The sequence below is a fragment of the Arctopsyche grandis genome, chromosome 1, assembly GCF_051622035.1.
Source record: "Arctopsyche grandis isolate Sample6627 chromosome 1, ASM5162203v2, whole genome shotgun sequence".
Classification (NCBI taxonomy): Eukaryota; Metazoa; Arthropoda; class Insecta; order Trichoptera; family Hydropsychidae; genus Arctopsyche; species Arctopsyche grandis.
The window spans coordinates 11,519,862-11,539,572 of NC_135355.1; the positions used below are offsets into that span (position 1 = coordinate 11,519,862).

The window sequence follows — 19,711 nt, forward strand, 5'->3', positions numbered from 1 at the left end:
GACTAATAACACTAAGCAACAAACAGTGGCGTAACTACCGCGCCCGCAGACCCCGCAATGCGGGGGGGCGCCGAGGCTTGGGGGGCGCCGCAAAGCGGCGTGCCTTTTTTGCAGATTTCTTAATTTGTTCTGTAATTTCTTTGCAATAATTTTTTTAAAAACCTCTGTTATTTTTTAACCTAATTGCATCTCGTTTTATTGTATTTACATATAGCTGACAATTCTCTCTTATTCTTGTATATATTTTTGTTAAAACAATAGAATAAAATTATATGAGGCGTAAAAACGTAAAAATTTATAAACTTATAAATTTTTAGCTGTCAACATTAACAGGTGGGAAATTTTTAAGGAAAATTCATCATCAGTTACTTTAAACAGATTGTGCACTGCTTGTTGGTCGTCCAGATTAGACTCTATTAATGCACTTCGATACATATATATGTATGTAGGTATATATATGTACAGATGTTTTAAAATTTCTTACAGAAATAATTTTAAAAAGTAAAAGAAATGATGAACAATCAAAAGAAAAGTGACTAAAAAAGAAAATGGAAAGTTTCGAATTTATTCTCCTACTCGTCCCTCTTGAAAAATTCTTCGGTTTCTCAACTTTGTTTCAAAGTTCCTTCAATAAAAAAACGCTGATGATATCAGTGCTCAGTCTATGATTAGAAATGCATATTGCGAGATCAGTAATTTTAGAAATAAATTTGAAGGATTCGTAACAATTTCAACAATATTAGGGTTGAAGCCAAAATTGAATCTAAAAGCATTTTGATGAACTCAGTCATGATATACGATTCCAGGATCCATTAAAAGAAATTTTGAACAATTTTTAATGCGGCACTAAACGTAACCTAAGTGCAAATGAAGGGTCGTATCACGTTATTTAAACATTGTTTCAAAGTTCGCTTTCCTGCAAAACAATTATCAGATGACGATTTACATATATGTACATATGTATATCGTGAAGCTATGTCTCTAGCCAACTAATATGTCAATGACCTTGACGAATTATTGCCTGATCAGATACTTGATTTCCGTTCGTGCTTAAAAGAAAATAAACCTTGTAAAAATAAAGAAGATCAACGTGTTCATAATTTGGCAAAGCACTTCATTTGTAATTTTTATAATTTAAATTCATCATTTAAATCATCTTGTTCCTCACGCTTCCGGTAACTGTAACCACTGCGGAGCGCTCGTTCACAATTTGAAACTTATTAAAAAATATTCAAGGTCAACTATGTCACAACATCGACTTAAAGTATTAGCAATGATTAGTATTAAATTTTAACAAAATAGTCGTGTTTGCCAATGAGTCCAGAAAAGTTTTTGATGTGTCCAGAAAATAATATGAATATATGGCGGGGGGGGCGCCTTAAAATATTTTGCGGGGGGGGCGCCTGGAATTCACGCTACGCCACTGGCAACAAAAAATCACGTTTTTGAGTTACCAGAGCGGAGGCTAGCCAATCTTTACTAAGTTTGACCCACTGAATTCGAATATGATATTGATTTTTGTTGGTGGGTGATCGTTTACGAGATATGAGCGTTTAAAAAAATCCGCGATTTTTACAGTTTTTTGGCTTTTTTAGAAAACCAATCCAATAAATGAAAAATAGCACGGAAAAAAAATCCGTAAAAAAATATATTTTTGACTTTTAAAATTCGCTAGACAATTAATTAGAAGTATTTTAAAGCAATGAAATATAACAATTAATAGGAAAAATATCTGACTATTGATTCCAATACTCACTTTGAGCGTAACAATCCTAAATTTTGAGTTAAAGACCGCAAAAGCCAAAAAACTGTAAAAATCGCGGATTTTTTTAAACGCTCATATCTCGAAAACGATCACCCACCAACAAAAATCAATATCATATTCGAATTCAGTGGGTCAAACTTAGTAAAGATTGGCTAGTCTCCGCTCTGGTATTTTTTTTTGTTGTTCAGTGTAACCCAATTACCTCTAGGGTCACACATACAGGGCCAACGCGTGGCATGTGCAAGCGGTGCTTGGTACAGAGGCGCGAGACCAGAAGACGCCAAACCAGCTCAAAAAATTTTACATTTTGTGAAAAATTACAGAATAATCAAATTGAAACTATAGTTTTGACAGGATCAATACGAGTTTTAATTCATTATTACCCAAATGCCAATGTAGGGCGGTCTTTTAACAAAATATATTTCCAACGAAGAACAGCAAATGGTGAATAGGTGGATAGAACATGGCTTGTACATTCATTCTAATTAGATCGAATGTTCTGTTTTCGTTGCAAAATATTTTTTTCTAGTAGTCACCTTTTGTCTTTGAAATGCACAAAGCTGTCGATGCACCTGTTTGAAAAGCGAAAACGAAGTGTTTATATGTTAGAGAAATTTGAGATTTTTTTTTTTTAAAAATAATATTCTTCAAACCCTAGTAGTGACATCTAATATCAGGAATGAAAACATCAGAGCGTGTATATGTGTGCAATTCCGTCTCCAAGCTATAGAAAGGAAACGCGCACATATGCGCGCCCCGGCGCCTGGTCAAAAATTCAAAACGCGCATATGTGCGCGCCCCGGGCTCCACGTGTTAATATAGCCCCCCTCCCTTGAAAATTTCGTGGATGGATCCGTCATTGTTGAACATATTATGTACAATATGTACTGATTTGTTTCAAAAATTTTAGTGTAGAAAAAAGTAAAATATTTGTTGACTGGTATTTATTTAATTTCAAAAAATCAGCACCTGGAATATAAAATAAAATCAATATAATATGGTGTATAAACTTTTAAATAGCTAAAACTAAATTTATAAAAGATATAAATTGCCTAACTTATAAATAGAATCTTAACTTCTATATAATTTTGAAATTTTAACATTATAAAATAAAGAAGCACATTTGTATCACATTTTAAATAGACTCCAAATTCATTTATATTAACTAAAATTCAGATTAATATTTTTGTGAGACTGTACTATGGGAGAGTTGTTTCCAAGCAATTATTCAAGCAGAAATCATATTGACATTGTATCGTCATTTTACAATACTGAATCATTTGTTATAGATTCCATACAAAATAATTATTAACATAAATAAATACAAGCATTTAAGATTGCGATACTTTTTGGAAGTGTTCGTCCTCGATCAAGAGCACTCAATAGCACTGTGTTCCATGAGATCGACTATTTGTGACGGCTCCGTTTCAGTCTCGCATATGATCTGGTTGAGCCAATCTTGCGTGGGGTTCAATTTCAGCATCGACTCGCATGATACTTTGGACTCGTTGTCCACATTGTTCTCGCATTGATTTTTTGAAGAGGAGCTGACTTCGGACGATTCCTCGATGGAGTCCTCCCGTACTAGGAGCAGCTTACCGCAGCCAATACAATGCAAACCGTCTACATTCTCATCGGAAAATGTATGGTTAGAGTTTTCGGGAAGCGAGTTTGGTTTCAAATGTAAACTGTGTAAGTCGATGGTGGCGAATTTGCTTATCTCCTCGAGCAGTTGCGACTCGTTGTGCAGATTAAGCGGAGTTTGCTTAGGTGGAGGTGAGTGAGAGGGGCGGAGAGTCCAGGCAAGTTCTAGTTGATGTAGAGTTTGCATCTCTCTCAGCCGTACCGCTCGGTAGAGTCGAGCAAAGGTGGCTTTAACTTCTTGCACAACATGAGCTGGAGTGGGTGTGGCTGTCGGCTCGTCTCTCGCCGGTGATTCCAAGTTTGGAGTCGGCTGCGCCCCTCGGCCGAGGACCCCTGCGCACTGCAAGAGGGGCTCTGCCCCCACACCTGCCATACACACCCAAATAACAACTGACAATTCAAACGTCACTAATCCTTAGATTGAACCTACTACTACCTATTTCGAACTGTCATAAATAGCAGTGTTGCTGCTCCATAAAATATATCAGTGCTGCCATGTTTAGTATCACCAGTTTCAGTTCACAAAGCGAGATAGGGAAAACGCTTTAAAATTGTCGGTCATATCTACATGATAATTTCATAAATGCGAATAAATTTATTTGATACTCTTTGTGCCTTTGTGCCCGGTTTAGAAACCCTGCTTAAAAATAAATTTTTGCGGCCTTAGTTGAGAAACCCTGCTTGCGTAATATTTCAAGGCACAAAGATTATCAAATAAATTTATTCGCATTTATGAAATTATCATGTAGATATGACCGACAATTTCAATACATTAATTATTTTTGATAACGCATTTGAAACTTATTGAAAAAATAGATTTTGCGCTGAATAGTCCGGTTCGGTGATTACTGGTCACAAATTACTAGTCACAAAGTCACTAAAATCTCTATAACGGAACATCTGGCAGCCGAAAAGTCCATCATACTAACGATAACTATCATAGTAACGAGAACTTGAGTGCCAAATATTGTGTATTCGCGATTTTCATGGCAAAAATTGTCTTTGTGACCACCCCAATGTGACGAATAGTCCAATTACCGAATAGTCCATGCGCTGAATTGTCATCCGCTGAGTTGTCTGCGCTGAAAGGTCGGCGCTAAGTTGTTTTGTGCTGATTTGTCGTGCCACCCGATTTTATACATAATATATTATCATATGTATATACATATATAATTTTTTTGTGAAAAGTGGGGGTTTTCTGTTTCCGAATGTTTGTGCGCCAGGCGACCACGCACGCGATTTTCGTAGCTACAGTTATCCTGGTAGTGATTGACTTTTGCGACGTAACCCGTTTGCCCCAATAATTAATACAGTAATTATTTTTGAAAACGCATTTGAAACTTATTGAAAAAAAAAAGATTTTGCGCCGAATAGTCCATGCGCTGAATTGTCATCCGCTGAGTTGTCGTTGCGCTGAGTTGTCTGCGCCAAAAGGTCGGCGCTAAGTTGGTTTGCGCTGAGATGTCGGTGCGCCATAAAATCGATTGAAAAACTCTGAGAGTTCGTCTACGTGAATAAAAACAAAATATTATCGAAACTAATGCTAATGCTAATGAAAACATTTCTAAAATCAGTTCCAAAAATTATGTTGGTCACCCTGAGGAAAAATAATTATAATCGGTGGTACGACAACTCAGCGCACGACAATTCAGCGCACGACAACTCAGCGCACGACAACTCAGCGCACGACAATTCAACGCACGGACTATTCAGCGCACCGACAATGCAGCGCAAAATCAATTCAGTCACGGTCCACACTAACAAAAAATAGGTGTATTTTCTTCCCTTGAAAAATGTCTCCATAAATGTACTAAATAGGCATATAAAATGTTTGCATTTATTTTTCATTAATACGATTCCAATGCACACGTTTTTGTTTCCTATAAATTTAAAACCTGCCATAACACTAACACTACCATAGATATAGAGCTACCAAAAATCAGAAAAGAATAAATAACTTTATTTCAGATTCTAGGATAAAATAAAACTATTAAAAAAACATAATAAAGTATATACAAACAATTTTTCTTATAGTGACATCTACACATTAGTAGAAAAAATTAAACCGATTAGAAAACTAATATGTACATACATGTAATAAATATATATTAAAGCGACATCTGTATATAAAAAAAGTATAAATTAAAACAATTTATGAAAAACGTATCTTATAGAGACATCTCTAACTAAATAGAATAAAAATATTATATAATTAATTAAAATTATTTCATAGTTTTCTATTTAATTTGAGATGTCTCTGCAAGACATGTTTTTAAGAAATTATATTTATATTTAGTTTATTTTATTCATATAGAGATGTCTCTTTAATTTATTTTTTCAATGTAAATGTACGGTGGCACAACAAATCAGCGCAAACCAACTTAGCGCCGACCTTTCGGCGCAGACAACTCAGCGCAATGACAATTCAGCGCATGGACTATTCAGCGCAAAATCAATTTTTTCAATAAGTTTTATATTGGTTGAAAAGCACGATATGGTCACCCATTGAAATGCACGACAATATTTCTTATAATGTATCTATACATTAGCAGAAACCTATTAAACCAATTAGAAAAATAGTATATGTACATTTACATTGAAAAAATATATTAAAGAGACATATCTATTTAAATAAAATAAACTAAATATAAATATAATTTCTTAAAAACAAGTCTTTCAGAGACATCTCAAATTAAATAGAAAACTATGAAATAATTTTAATTAATTATATAATACTTTTATTCTATTTAGTTAGAGATGTCTCTATAAGATACGTTTTTTATAAAATTGTTTTAATTTACACCATTTTTTATATACAGATGTCGCTTTAATATATATTTATTATATGTATGTATTAGTTTTCTAATCAGTTTAATTTTTTTCTACTAATGTATAGATGTCACTATAAGAAATATTGTTTGTACATATGTACTTTATTATGTTTTTTTACTAGTTTTATTTTATCCTAGAATCTGAAATATAGTTATTCTTTTCTGATTTTTGGTAGCTCTATCTATGCTAGTTTTTAAATTTATAGGAAACAAAAACGTGTAACATTGGAATCGTATTAATGAAAATTAAATACTAACATTTTATATGCATATTTAGTACATTTATGGAGACATTTTTCAAGAGAAGAAAATACACCTATTTTGTTAGTTTGGAACATGAAAATATGTCCTCATAACATTGTAACAATGTACACGATTTTGAATAATGTATGTTATGTTATAATAACACTGAGCAACAAAAAAAAAATACCAGAGCGGAGACTAGCCAATCTTTACTAAGTTTGACCCACTGAATTCGAATATGATATTGATTTTTGTTGGTGTGTGAACGTTTCCGAGATATGAGCGTTTAAAAAAATCCGCGATTTTTACAGTTTTTTGGCTTTTGCGGTCTTTAACTCAAAATTTAGGATTGTTACGCTCAAAGTGTCAACAAAAATCAATATCATATTCGAATTCAGTGGGTCAAACTTAGTAAAGATTGGCTAGTCTCCGCTCTGGTAACTCAAAAACGTGATTTTTTGTTGCTCAGTGTAATTTTTCGTTGTGATGATAATAGGGTGGATTTGTATTGAATATATTATTTCTTTTGAAGCATATATTTATATTGTTAATTTGTATACATTTTGCAGTTTTTTAAATATAAATGGTTCTAATTAATCAATTGTATATTTCTAAATACAGAATTTGTAAGAGTATTGTTAGTGTAGGTACATTATAACTAAATAAATTCATGTTGTTTATAACATAGAAAACTTGTACTAAATTTACAATATACGCAAGTCAAATTATATACTACACAATTGAGGGTTACGATCGCGTTAAAAATGCATAAGTTATGACCTAAATCTAAGGTAAATATTAACAAAAGAAATACACACATACTCATATGTATGCAATATGTTTCTTAAAAATCATACAAGGCCAAAATCTGTACAAACTGTAACATCACAATTATTTTGTTTTTCTGCACCATTCGACGCCATATTAAGTTCGACCAAAGTATCGACGCTATTGATGCTGACTCCTTTTAGTATCTTTTGAGCAGCGAGGCTCGTAAAATTGAAGCTCAAATCACTCAGACTCGGAAAGTTGTATAATTCGTTGGTCTCATTCTTACCGTCATTGCTCAAACTGTAACGCTTTTGTTTGTTGTTGTTTTCGATAGAGTTGATTTCATTAGACGAATTGATTTCTTTTAAATTGCACTGTTCTTGATTTTTCAGTGCCAAATTTGGTTCTGATCCGATTATAATGGCACTTTTGTTCTCAGACGGCTTGATCAATTTACTAGCTATTGAATCCGAGCTCATTCTGCTCTGAGAAATTGTTTTACTATTGAATGATTGAAATGCACTGGTTTTCTTCAATAAATCTACACTTTTCAAATCGGTGTTTGAATTTAATTTGTTTTGAGAGCCCAACAAGCTATTTGATGATGATAATGTGTTTTTTTCATAGTATCTTAAATTTCCAATTGATCCAACTAAATTATCAAAACTTTTTGTGGTTGGATCACTATTCCCGATGCTGTCAAACATTAAAATGTTATTGTGGATAGCAGGAGTGCTAGGATTGGACAAAGTTTCAGATGGAGTTTTTAATTGGTTTTTTAAAATCAATCCATTATTAGAATTCGTGTTATTGCTACCCAATTGTAGAGATAGCTTCCGGTTGTTATTCATTGAAACATCGTTGATGACATTCTTATTAAATTTTGTTTCTTGAACTTTAATCAAGTCGTTATTTGCTAAATACTGTTCGGATTGAATGTTTTCTGTTTTCAAACTTGGTACATTGTCGATAGTTGTTTCTGTAATACTGTTTATTGGACATACAGATTTGGGTTCCTCAGCAGAAACAGGTACACTTTTAATTGGTCGATCGTCATTAATGATGAATATGTTACTACCGTTTGTGGTTTCAGTTATTTTTCCATTTTCAAATGTGATCACCGATCTAGCTGGAGAATTTTGGACGTACACTTTAGTATTGGTGCCGTTCTGAGCCGTTGTATTAGTGGTAACTTTCAGAGTAATAGAATTGTTAGAATTTGAATTCGCCATTAGTGTAGACGTATCTCTTTTAGGTGATTCGTTTTTTAGTTTTACCGGTGAAATAGCCGTCACTGGCTTTTTTGGAGTTGGTGAATTGATTTTGGGCTGTGGAGACGAGCTCCTGCTGTCTTTAATATTTTCCGGAGTTGATGTTGGAGGCCGATTTCTATTTTTGTGTAAACTCTTTGGAGAGCTTTGTAGACTTTGTACTTTAACTAGTGATTGAGCTCGACTGAGACCTGTACCACCCTGATTATTGCAATGACTAGGTGAGGGTTTCAAGGTTCGGTCAGATAAGTGTGATTCCAAACTAGAGTGACCACTACTGTTAGTTTGACTGCTTGGATAGCGTTTAGCCGGAGACGTTTGACTCTCCAAAGATGATGGACCACTCTTGGAGTCTTTTCTTAGAGTTCTCATTGATTCTCTGTTGGTGCTTTCTAGACTGGAAGGACCACTCGTCGACATTAGGTGACCAGAATGAGAATATTCTCTCTTCCTCAAGCTACCTCCAGGACTTTCTCTCAATTTGATATCTCCATTTCTATGAGGTGAGAAATTTTCAAGTGCAGTTTTGCTGTTGGCTGATAGGCTCGATCTTGGAAGACTGGTCGAGCATGGGGAAGGAGATGCTGGTGCTAGACCCGATTCAGTTGATAAATGGCGGCGATGTCGAGGTAAAGTGAGGGATCTTTGAGAAATTTCTGATCCATCGTAGAATGTAGACAAGCAAGATGGATGACTCTGCAGTGATTCCTGAAAATGAATAAGTCAATTTTAATTCATCTGGATAGATGTGTTTGCGTTCTGTAACGTCAATATAAAGTCGTAGCGACTTGGCAAATATGTATGTAAATAGGGATCGCTTTCAATGTTATGAAGATCATTGCAAACCTTCGAATTGGTTTGCGTGGCCACGCAATGAAGGTGTACAGCTTTGGAGTTGAACCATTCTGTTGGAGGAAACTGGGCAGAGAATGTCTTGATGCTGCCGCGACCTTGCTTGCTGCGTCCGCTTCGTCTGAAGAGGCGGGACAACAATGACACCTTTTCTGCAAATGTCACAAGAGAAAGCTTTTACAAGTTCATTTTACACAAAGTACAAATTAATAGTTAGATAGATTAGTTAACGTAGATTGCACGTACTGGGTGAGGTCGAATCAGTGCTAGTAGGATATTCTGTCGAGCTGGAGCTATCTGCTCTGGATGGAGGTGGTGGCAGATGTCTGACCGAAGCAGCACGTTGAGGACGGGAAGTATTGCTAGCACTTCCACTGCCCCACAATCTTCCGCTGCCTCGTCTTTCCAAACTTCTAGCAGCCGGAAACGACGCACTTCTTCTTTTGCCAGATCTACCGTATAGAATCTTGTCGTTCGGATTGCCTGCGACAAAGTGTAAAATACATAATCGTTCCTGAAATATCTATGTATCTTATTAGTTCGAAGTCAGTCCGAGTGATTAAGACTGCAGAAAAAATGCATTCTGCAAAAATAAACACAGCTGTGTTTAATCGTGCATTCGCAGAAACTCTAATGAGACAATGATGGAAAGTGTAACTTGTTGGAAAAATTCCAAAATTTTCTTCTTTGGACTTATTTTCGCCGCAATTCATCCGTGGGCTAATTTAGAAACATTTGTTTTATTCACATTCGCGAAATACAATCGTTTCCAGAAGGGGGAAAAGAGTTTGTATGCATAGTTTGGTTTGTTTTGGAAGAGCGTGAGTGCAAAAGATTTTTAACAGTGATTTAAATTTTATGGTAAATTAAACACCTGTCAAGATGTCGACGAGACACCATTAAGATTCCTATGTCTGAACGATGGCAAAAAAGCACATTTTTCAGTATAAAAAAAAATAGCAAACCAATTTACGCCTAAAAGCACATTTATACAAAGGAACGACTGGGGCAGAAGCATTACGTAAACGTACATATTATAAATCAGTAATGTATTTAATTCTTTTGAAACATAAAATTGGCATGTTTAATGAGGTCAAACTATTTATTATTGTACAATATACCAGCATTCCGATTTTAATCTTACTATATATCTTATATTTCAATTAACGAGATGTGAATTTTGTCCAAATTTGGCTCATCGCTCTTCGCCTGCAGCCTTCGCCTCTACCAGATATGGATTTTTATTTTTTTTGTACCACAAAATTTTCATTGATTTAAAATTCTATCAAACGATCAAAATAAACTAAGGCTATAAATGCAGATGCTATAAATTTTAAATAATTTTAATATTGATAAAATTTAAAATTTTCATACAGAATATGTATCAATATTTCAAATTGTACAAATGCAGAATATTTGAATTATTATACATACATATATACATATGTACATATGTAGAGCAGGGAACAAAAACACGCACTTTACCCAAAAGTCTTAAGCTCGATGAATCGTCGTTTATATTATTATATACATAGATATGTATAATAAATTCTGTATCAGAAACGATTTCTATCCTTGTGTACATAGTTAGTACATACATACATATGTATATGTACGTATAATCCATTCACTATAGGAAGACACTTAAAACGCACATGCTGTCTTTTTCATCCCATCTCGACCAATAGCATTTCATCTACATATGTACATCAACAATATTACTTACATTTTCCGTATCCAGTTACCAAATAACCACCACAGGTGGCTATATGGGAACTGGATACGGAAAATATTGTAAGTAATATTGTTCGTGTAGACGGACCCCTTGTCTATACGAAATGATATTGGTCGAGAGGCGGTGAAAGAGGTAGCATGGACCTAAATGTCTTTTACCAAGTATCTATTTACATACATATTTTACCTAAGTGTCTTTCTACAGTGGATGGATTATATCCAGTGGTGTGCCGTGAAATTCTACCTGTTTTTGTCGCACAGACTTACTTACTTAGACTTACTTACTTGGTGACGTCATATCGAGTCATATAAGTAAGGCTACGCGACAAAAACAGGGAGATTTTCACCGCACGCCACTGATATGTATGCATATCTACATATATATATATATATATATATATATATATATATATATATATATATATATATATATATATATATATATATATATATATATATATATATATATATATATGTATATATATATATATATATATATATATATATATATATATATATATATATATATATATATATATATAAACTTTTTTTTCTTATAAATTTGAAATCCCGGTGCTAGCACTGGGATCCCGGGATCGGAAATTTCCAGCACCGCAATCCCGGTGCTGAAGTAACCTTCCGGGATTGGAAGCACTATGTGTGTACACATATATATATATATATATATATATATATATATATATATATATATATATATATATATATATATATATCATCATCATCATCATTTACAGCCATTCGCCATCCACTGCTGGATGAAGGCCTCTCCAACACGCTTCCACTCGTCTCTGTTTTGCGCAACCTCATCCATCTCATTCCGCACATTTTCCTAATTTCGTTCACCCATCTTCCTTGCGGTCTTTCTTTTACTCTTTTGCCTTCTCTCGGGTACCATTCAAGCACTTCTTTTGTCCACCTTTCGTCCATCCTCCTAGCTACGTGACCCGCCCATTGCCATTTCAATCACTTCACTCTATCCACTATATCCACTACCCTTGTCATATTTCTCACCCACGTGTTCCGCTTTCTGTCTTTCCTCGTTATGCCAAGCATACAGCGTTCCATACTTCTTTGAGTGCATTGGATTTTATTTAGCATCTTGGCGTTCAGTGTCCAAGATTCACATCCATACGTCATCACTGGCAAAACGCATTGATCAAAGATCCTTTTCTTCAGGCAGAGTGGCATTTTTGATTTAAAAACAGCATTCATCCGTCCAAATGCACTCCATCCTAATTTCATACGTCTCTTTATCTCTTCATCTTAACTACCAGACATGTCAATTATTTGACCTAAATATAAATAATTATTTACTACTTCTACTGGTTTATCATCTAAGGGGATGCTATCAGGCATGCAATAACTATTGAACATTAGTTTAGTCTTATCTACGTTAATTTTTAATCCTACTTTTCTACTTTCCCTGTCCAGCTGTGTTAGTCTGATAAGTAGGTCAGCTGAATCACGAGCTACTAAAACTATATCGTCTGCGAATCGAAGGTGACTCAAGAAGCGACCATTGATGCTTACTCCGGCTGTATCCCAATCCAAGTTCCTGAAAACTCCCTCAAGCACCGCATTGAATAACTTGGGCGAGATTGTATCTCCTTGTCTTACTCCTTTTCCTATGCTAAATCTATCTGTACCTGAAAAAATTTTAACCGAAGCTGTGGCATTCTTATATATTGCAGCTAACAGCCCCACATAGGGTTCCGGCACTCCCTGTGTTTGTAGAGCGTTAAGTACTGCATTATGACTAACTGTATCGAAGGCTTTCTCATAATCGACGAAACCTAGGCACAATGACCGTTGATATTCGTTGGCGCGCTCGATTAGTTCGCCAACTACTTGGAGGTGGTCCATTGTGCTGAAATTTGCCCTAAACCCTGCCTGCTCTATAGGTTGGTTCTCGTCGAGGATATTCTTCAGCCTTTCTGTAATAACCTTCGTGAAGAGCTTGTAGACCGCTGAAAGTAAACTAATGAGTCGGTAGTTCTTGATATCGCTTTTGTCGCCGTTTTTGTGTATTAAAATGATAGTTGCGTTATTCCATCCTTCTGGTATAGCTTGGTTCTGGGTGTATTTGCTGAAAATCCTAGCTAAGATATTAATTAGGGGGGGGGGGCCGCCACATTTTAGTAAGTCAATGAGAATATTATCTTCCCCTGGGGTTTTACCTTTCTTTGCAGTTTTTAGCGCGTCCTCTACTTCGCTAGGCAATACTGCAGGAACCGTTTGGCCGTGTGTCGATTCCGGAGCGTTAAATTGACCGTTGTTGTTCTCGTAAAGTTTTGCATAAAACGTATAAACTCTGTCTATGATCTCTTCTCTATTCCTAATTATTACTCCGCTCTCTGATCTGATTGCGATCATTTGGTTTTTGCCTAAGAAAAGATCTTGTTTGCACTTTTTCAGGCTACGGTTATTTTTAATGGTATTTTCTATTAGCTTGATGTTAAAATCCCTGACATCCCTGACTATTCTCTTCTTAATTTCCTTATTTACTAGATTGTATTCTTGCTTATTATAATCCCTATCTAACTTCCTTTTATGCTTAATTAGATTTTTGGTTTCCTCTGAAATTTTGCTTAGCTTATATATATATATATATATATATATATATATATATATATATATATATATATATATATATATATATATATATATATATATATATATATATATACATATATAATAACAAAGCTTAGTAGATTTACACGGTGATTGTTCAAAAGGTAAAATCGCAAGCGCACATCCGATCCACCACGGTATACAATACATCGCATTGAATATTTTAAATAAGGTATTAGGTATCGACACTGGTACCGTTAAACATTTTACTCGATGGGGTCGTTATGGTCTCCTTTCTGGGAATACGCTGATCGGTGGCCATCGGCAACGTCCTCTGAGTAATGATAATGATCGCTGACTTCGAAATGGTACGAGTTCTCGACAAACGAGCGATTAACATGTACGTAAATAGAGCGGATCTACTGGCGCTTTTCACAATTAACAATGAACGGAGTAGATTTTTTACATGCAAAATTTCGAGTGTATTTCTGAGGAAAATTTTATCAGCATTGAGATTTTTGGTGATTTTGTAAACATTAATTGCAAATATGAGACGGTTTAATGCGGTTTTTTAGTAGTACATATGCGTGCGCGTCGCTTAAGTACTGAGCGTACGTACGCTACAGCCAGCAGCGTGGCTTGGTGACTGCGTTGATACTAAGCACCGAGAGTTCCATGCTTAGTATCAACTCAATTCCGTGAGTTGACCTCGATTGAAATGAATTTATTCCGAGTATAATACTAAATGCTGCCGGTCAGACTTGTATATTTGTGACTTTATTTGATTTCATTGTTGAAGCAGTTCCTCCATCAAATTGGCAAAAACCATCCTACCCTCTATGTAACCACTATTTAAATTTATTATGTATAACATAGATGTCTCGCGAATTCCTATATATAGTATTTCTATTATGCTTATATGTTAGTATTCTTATATATAGTATTAGTATTATACTTATATGTCTGGTCACAGTGAGGCAAGTATTCTGTATTGTCACTGTAGCAAAATATGTAAAAAAAAATGTATCAGTGAAGTATCGAGACTTTTAAACAGGAGACTTGGTATGGAAAAAATACATAAATACATCTATAAATACATCTGTCTTGAAGTATAATTTTTAATTTTTGTGCTAGCAAAAATATCCTAAGTAGTCTGCCTTTCTTAATAACATATCTTTTGTCATCAAAACTTTAAAAAAAAAAGATACTAAAAAGGCTTCTAGAGGGCCTCCAACCGAGCTTTATTAATACTAAAATTTTACGCTCAAAAATATATAAACATTGACAATTTTAAACTAACTTAATGCATTGTATTTGAAAACAATAGTTTCCACTGCATTTATTAAGCAGTTTTAAATACATACATATGTATATGTATATACATTCATACATATGTGTATTTTTTTTGAAACATTTTATTAAAGTATTTGACGTTTGTTAATATTTCTAATATTTTTGGTTTTTATAATAATATATGATAAACATATAGGATAATACATTAATAAGTTCGATGATGAAATAATAAATAAAAAAAACAGGTTATCACACCGAAAATAATATTTGTTTTATATTAAAATGCAGTTTTTAATATTAAAATATTAATATTAACTGTTACTTTATAATAGTAAAATAAGATTCATGAAATTATTCATGAGTTTTCATCACGGTATCTTATTTCTCGGTTACGGCTGCAATTTCTTTATTATCGTGTTTTATTTAGTTTGTCAATACATTCAAATCTAATTACTAGTTCTTGAAAAATATTGGCTTTATTAGATCATGATGATTTTCAAAAATAAAAAATAGTCCGAAAGCATAAACAAATTATAAAACAGCAATAATATAATTTAATTGACTGATCACACATAATTGGGACTAACGTGGGAATTTTTTAAAATATGTATATATTCATTAAAAATAATAGTTTGGGGAATAATTATTGTAATATTGTAATACTCCAAATCCAACATTTTACTAATAAAATTCTACAATTTACAAATTAAATTCAACATTTTACAAATCAAATTTAACCATAGGAAATGCAATATATTACATATATCCGAATATTATAAGTACCAGATCCCAACAAATCCATTTTCATAATTTTGATATACATATGCACTAATTTTTTCTGAGGGAATCGTTTCTTGAGCCGAGTCCTTTGCCATATTTGTACCAAAAAAGTTCTGCGTAAATATGCATTATTTTAATAGATTCCTGTTCTAGTCCAATAGCGGTACGCCACTGATAGTCAATTCAATTCTTGAAAGGAAATGCGATAAGGGTGGCCAGTACGACTTTAACCATGTATATGTACATATTTCAAAATGCAACGAAACAAACTGTCGTTTGGTAAGAGGCATATCAATTTAAACATAACACTTGACCAAAGCTTTCCAATTTCATCATTCATACATACACTCTTGCTTGGTTTTAAACTAAATCTTATATACACATGTAATATGATGGATGAGGGCCACATAGGAATATGAACTTTTTATGGAAAAAGCCGGCAAGCCGTAGTTTGGGGAATCCGTACACTAATGTAGAATAAAGATAGTCGCTTAATCGAGAATCACTAAATTTCGGAACTCGACCAGATTATGAGCTTTAAGTAGTAAATATGACCTCGTTCCACCAACTTGCAATATCTGAAGACTCGTTTTCCCAACTTTTTCTGTGTATTTCGCCATCGATTTTGTATGTATATATACAAAACACATATACGAACATGTTTTACGTATTGAAATACTTATTTTACAAGAAAAACATTAACTATTAAAATACTTATTTTACAAGAAAAACATTAACTATTAAAATACTTATTTTACAAGAAAAACATTAACTATTAAAAAAAATACAGTAAGAATTTATTTTTAAACATATTTATAAATATTTTAAAGGTGTATTAATATCTTAAAAATCTATGAATGATCACAATATGTCTCATATATTAAAGATATTACATATGTACATGTATAAAAAAACATTTTTGTATGCAATATACAAACTCCTGTTTAAGTAGACGAAAAGCTGAGAAAACGAGTCTCGAAATTTCGCAGGTTGGTAACACGGAGGGCAGCGACTTATATATGTATGTACATATTTGTATATGTATGTTTTTGATTAAATGTTGTTCTAAAATTTAGTGTTATTCGCCTTAAGGACACAGTTTTGTATCGAGATATTTATTTTATAACTTGGATATTTTAGAAAAAATTGAGTTTACATAAAAAAAAAAGTAAAAATATACTTTAGCTACACAAAGCGACCGGGAAATTGTAGAACTAGGAAAAATCCTATGTATACATATATACATACATATACTTATAGCAAATGTGGTCGATAAATCAAATAGACTCGTGACATCTTTTAAGTCGTCGCGTCGCATTCATAAAGAATACAATTTCATATCGAGAACTATAAACGTGCATAAATCACGCGAACGTGTATTAGAACACTGTACCAGATAGTCTATGTGGGTAGGTATATATATATATATATATATATATATATATATATATATATATATATATATATATATATACATATATATATATATATATATTTTTTTTTTTTTTATTTTTTTTTACATATATACCAGGAAGGCCTTACAGGAAAATCCCAATGCGCCTTCCTGGCCAATTACAAATACAAATGCAGCATTTTTTTTATTATAAGTCGTTGAATTGCGAGACACTGAAAAAACTCGCAAATTAACGAGACATCTATGAATTGTACATAAATTTTTATTGTACATCCATCAAATTTCAAATAGTGGTGACATAGTAGGTAGGAAGGATTTTTAGCCAATTTTTTTTCCGGGAACCGTTTCAACAATGAAATCAGAGAAAATTGGCAAACTCTGATAGGAAACGATCAACCTGGAGTCACAAATCCAGGTCTGACCAACAGCATACTCTGAAAAATTCATTTTCATTCAGGGATAGAACCCGGCACCTTCTTGACGGTAAGCAGAAGCTTAACGTCCGAGCTATGCTGCTGTACATGTACATATATGAGCTATATATGTACATACATATACATATATGAATGAACGGGTACTTTCACGTTTATGATTTGTGGATGAATTAGTGATAAAGGGGTATGTGTACGAAAAAAGTAGGTGGTTACCGCCACATATGACGTCGGCCAGATTGGTCTGGATACACTGGTGGGTGAGGTCGCCATCTCTTATCGTGGTTATCTCTCCATAGAGGCTGTGCAGTGCCTCTTGGTTGGTCAGAAGCATCCCTCTGGTCGATACTGTCTCACTGTCCTGGTCTTGAACATTCCGGTGTCTGGACGAGGAGCGAGAATGGGATCGAGATCTGCGTCGTCTGAAAATGATAAAAATTCAATTCGTAACAATTTTTTTACACACTCCTAAATAGTTTAAGTGCAGGTCTGAGAATCTCAAATGGAATTTTACTTATTATTGAAAGTAGTTGTTAATATTTGCATGGTTATTCGATAAAAGGTTGCAATTATGGGCATGTGAAGCTTTTTAGCTTTTGTGAAAGACATAAACACAAAGTTCTCACGATATTGTTAAAAAGATGTTCTATAAACTTAATAATGTATTTGAAAGGTGGGTTGTTTATGGCCACGGCCACATGAGAGTATTCACCTTTGGAAAAATGCTAAAAACGACACATTTTCACGTAATGTAAATCACGAATTTTTAAGAACGATACAAAAATGGCGGACGTAAAAATAGTCCCCGAAACAAAATCGTGAAAATTTACATAAGACAACCATAAAATATATTTTACAACGTATAAAAATTTATTTTTGAATTTGAACAGACAAAGAACTCTATATATAAAAAGTGAATCTCACAATAAGTGCCGTTCGCCTCTCGCTTTAGTGTTTATTTAGGTAACTGAAGAATACTTATTTTTTTGGGATCCTTAGCATACGTACGCAATGTGTGCATTGCATGCTATAAGCGCATTTTAAATACTTCTAATATTTAACTAAGAATTTGATAGTTTCCGATAAGATAAAGTTACAATCCTTTCTGATGAAAATATACGTGTGACTCACTCTGGGGTGACTATGAAATATCCTCGTGCCGTTTGATAGATTTTTCTCTCCTGCATCAATTGCGCCAAAGTGTCATAGACGACTTCGGCCGAAGGGCTTTGCATTGAAGGAAATTTAGCGATCAGGTTGTGTCTAATGTTCTCCATGGTTGCAGATTGACCCTGGAAAGAAATGATTCAAGACAAATTACATACACAGCTCATGGTCGAGTTAATTTACGAATGGGCTTTTTCAATGTGGAAAAATGGAACATTGTAAATTTACGTTATGAATGCTTACCTATAGAAAGTATTAATGCTTAATAAATCATACTCATATACATAATCAATACAAAAGTACGAAGTAAGTATATGATTTCAAACTAGAATACATATGTTTTTATCCATTTTACTTAATAAATGCTTTTGATTAAAAATAACATCATATTTACAAATATTTTTTTATAAATTTAAAGTTTAGAGATTTTCCTTATATAGTTCAAACTAGTAAGAAGTCATTTTGAGAAGAATCATATTCATGTCGTATATAAAATGTGAAACTACCTGTGACGTTATGTCCATGATGACATCGCACAATGCTTCTGGAAGTGGTGTAAATTGCCCTTGGAAAGCCGGAGTGACTATGCAATCCTCTATATCTCCTAAAATAAATAAAACAAACATATAATTCTCACGAGAATTTATGTCAGCGACGAATATTTTGAATCATCGAAAAATAAACGTGCGACGGGTTATGCAAATAAATATGTCGCAAACAAATATTTTAACAGATGTGTTTTTCGGTTAAAAATTGCCGAAGGTTTTCCAAGCGTGTTTGATGAGACTTTGAAATGTAATTAGTACATACATACATATGTACATATGTAACGTAATCAAACACAACGTTCGTTAAGGAAAATATAATATTGCATTTTTATGTTACGAATTGTGTTTGAGTATAAACTTATTTTGATAAAAAAA

General features: G+C 33.7%; 2 protein-coding genes across 3 annotated transcripts in view; both read right to left on the bottom strand.

Moving 5' to 3' along the window:
• Nucleotides 1-2,114: 2,114 nt before the first annotated feature.
• Nucleotides 2,115-3,866, bottom strand: LOC143913958 (uncharacterized). Its single transcript, XM_077434009.1, has 3 exons — nt 3,112-3,866; nt 2,419-2,734; nt 2,115-2,337 (listed from the first exon to the last, which is right to left on the bottom strand). The coding sequence occupies exon 1, from the start codon at nt 3,780-3,782 to the stop codon at nt 3,135-3,137; it is 648 nt and encodes a 215-aa protein (XP_077290135.1). The 5' UTR covers nt 3,783-3,866; the 3' UTR covers nt 2,115-2,337; nt 2,419-2,734; nt 3,112-3,134.
• Nucleotides 3,867-7,016: 3,150 nt separating this feature from the next.
• Nucleotides 7,017-19,711, bottom strand: part of ko (Stork-head domain-containing protein knockout) — a 160,515-nt gene continuing 147,820 nt past the window's right edge. For both annotated transcript variants that reach the window (XM_077429465.1, XM_077429458.1), the window contains exons 7-12: nt 19,295-19,392; nt 18,753-18,913; nt 17,838-18,043; nt 9,624-9,860; nt 9,372-9,529; nt 7,017-9,233 (exon numbers count right to left, since the gene is read on the bottom strand). In XM_077429465.1, coding sequence (XP_077285591.1) covers nt 7,335-9,233; nt 9,372-9,529; nt 9,624-9,860; nt 17,838-18,043; nt 18,753-18,913; nt 19,295-19,392 — 2,759 coding nt within the window. In that variant the 3' untranslated portion in view covers nt 7,017-7,334. The remainder of the gene's footprint in view (nt 9,234-9,371; nt 9,530-9,623; nt 9,861-17,837; nt 18,044-18,752; nt 18,914-19,294; nt 19,393-19,711) is intronic.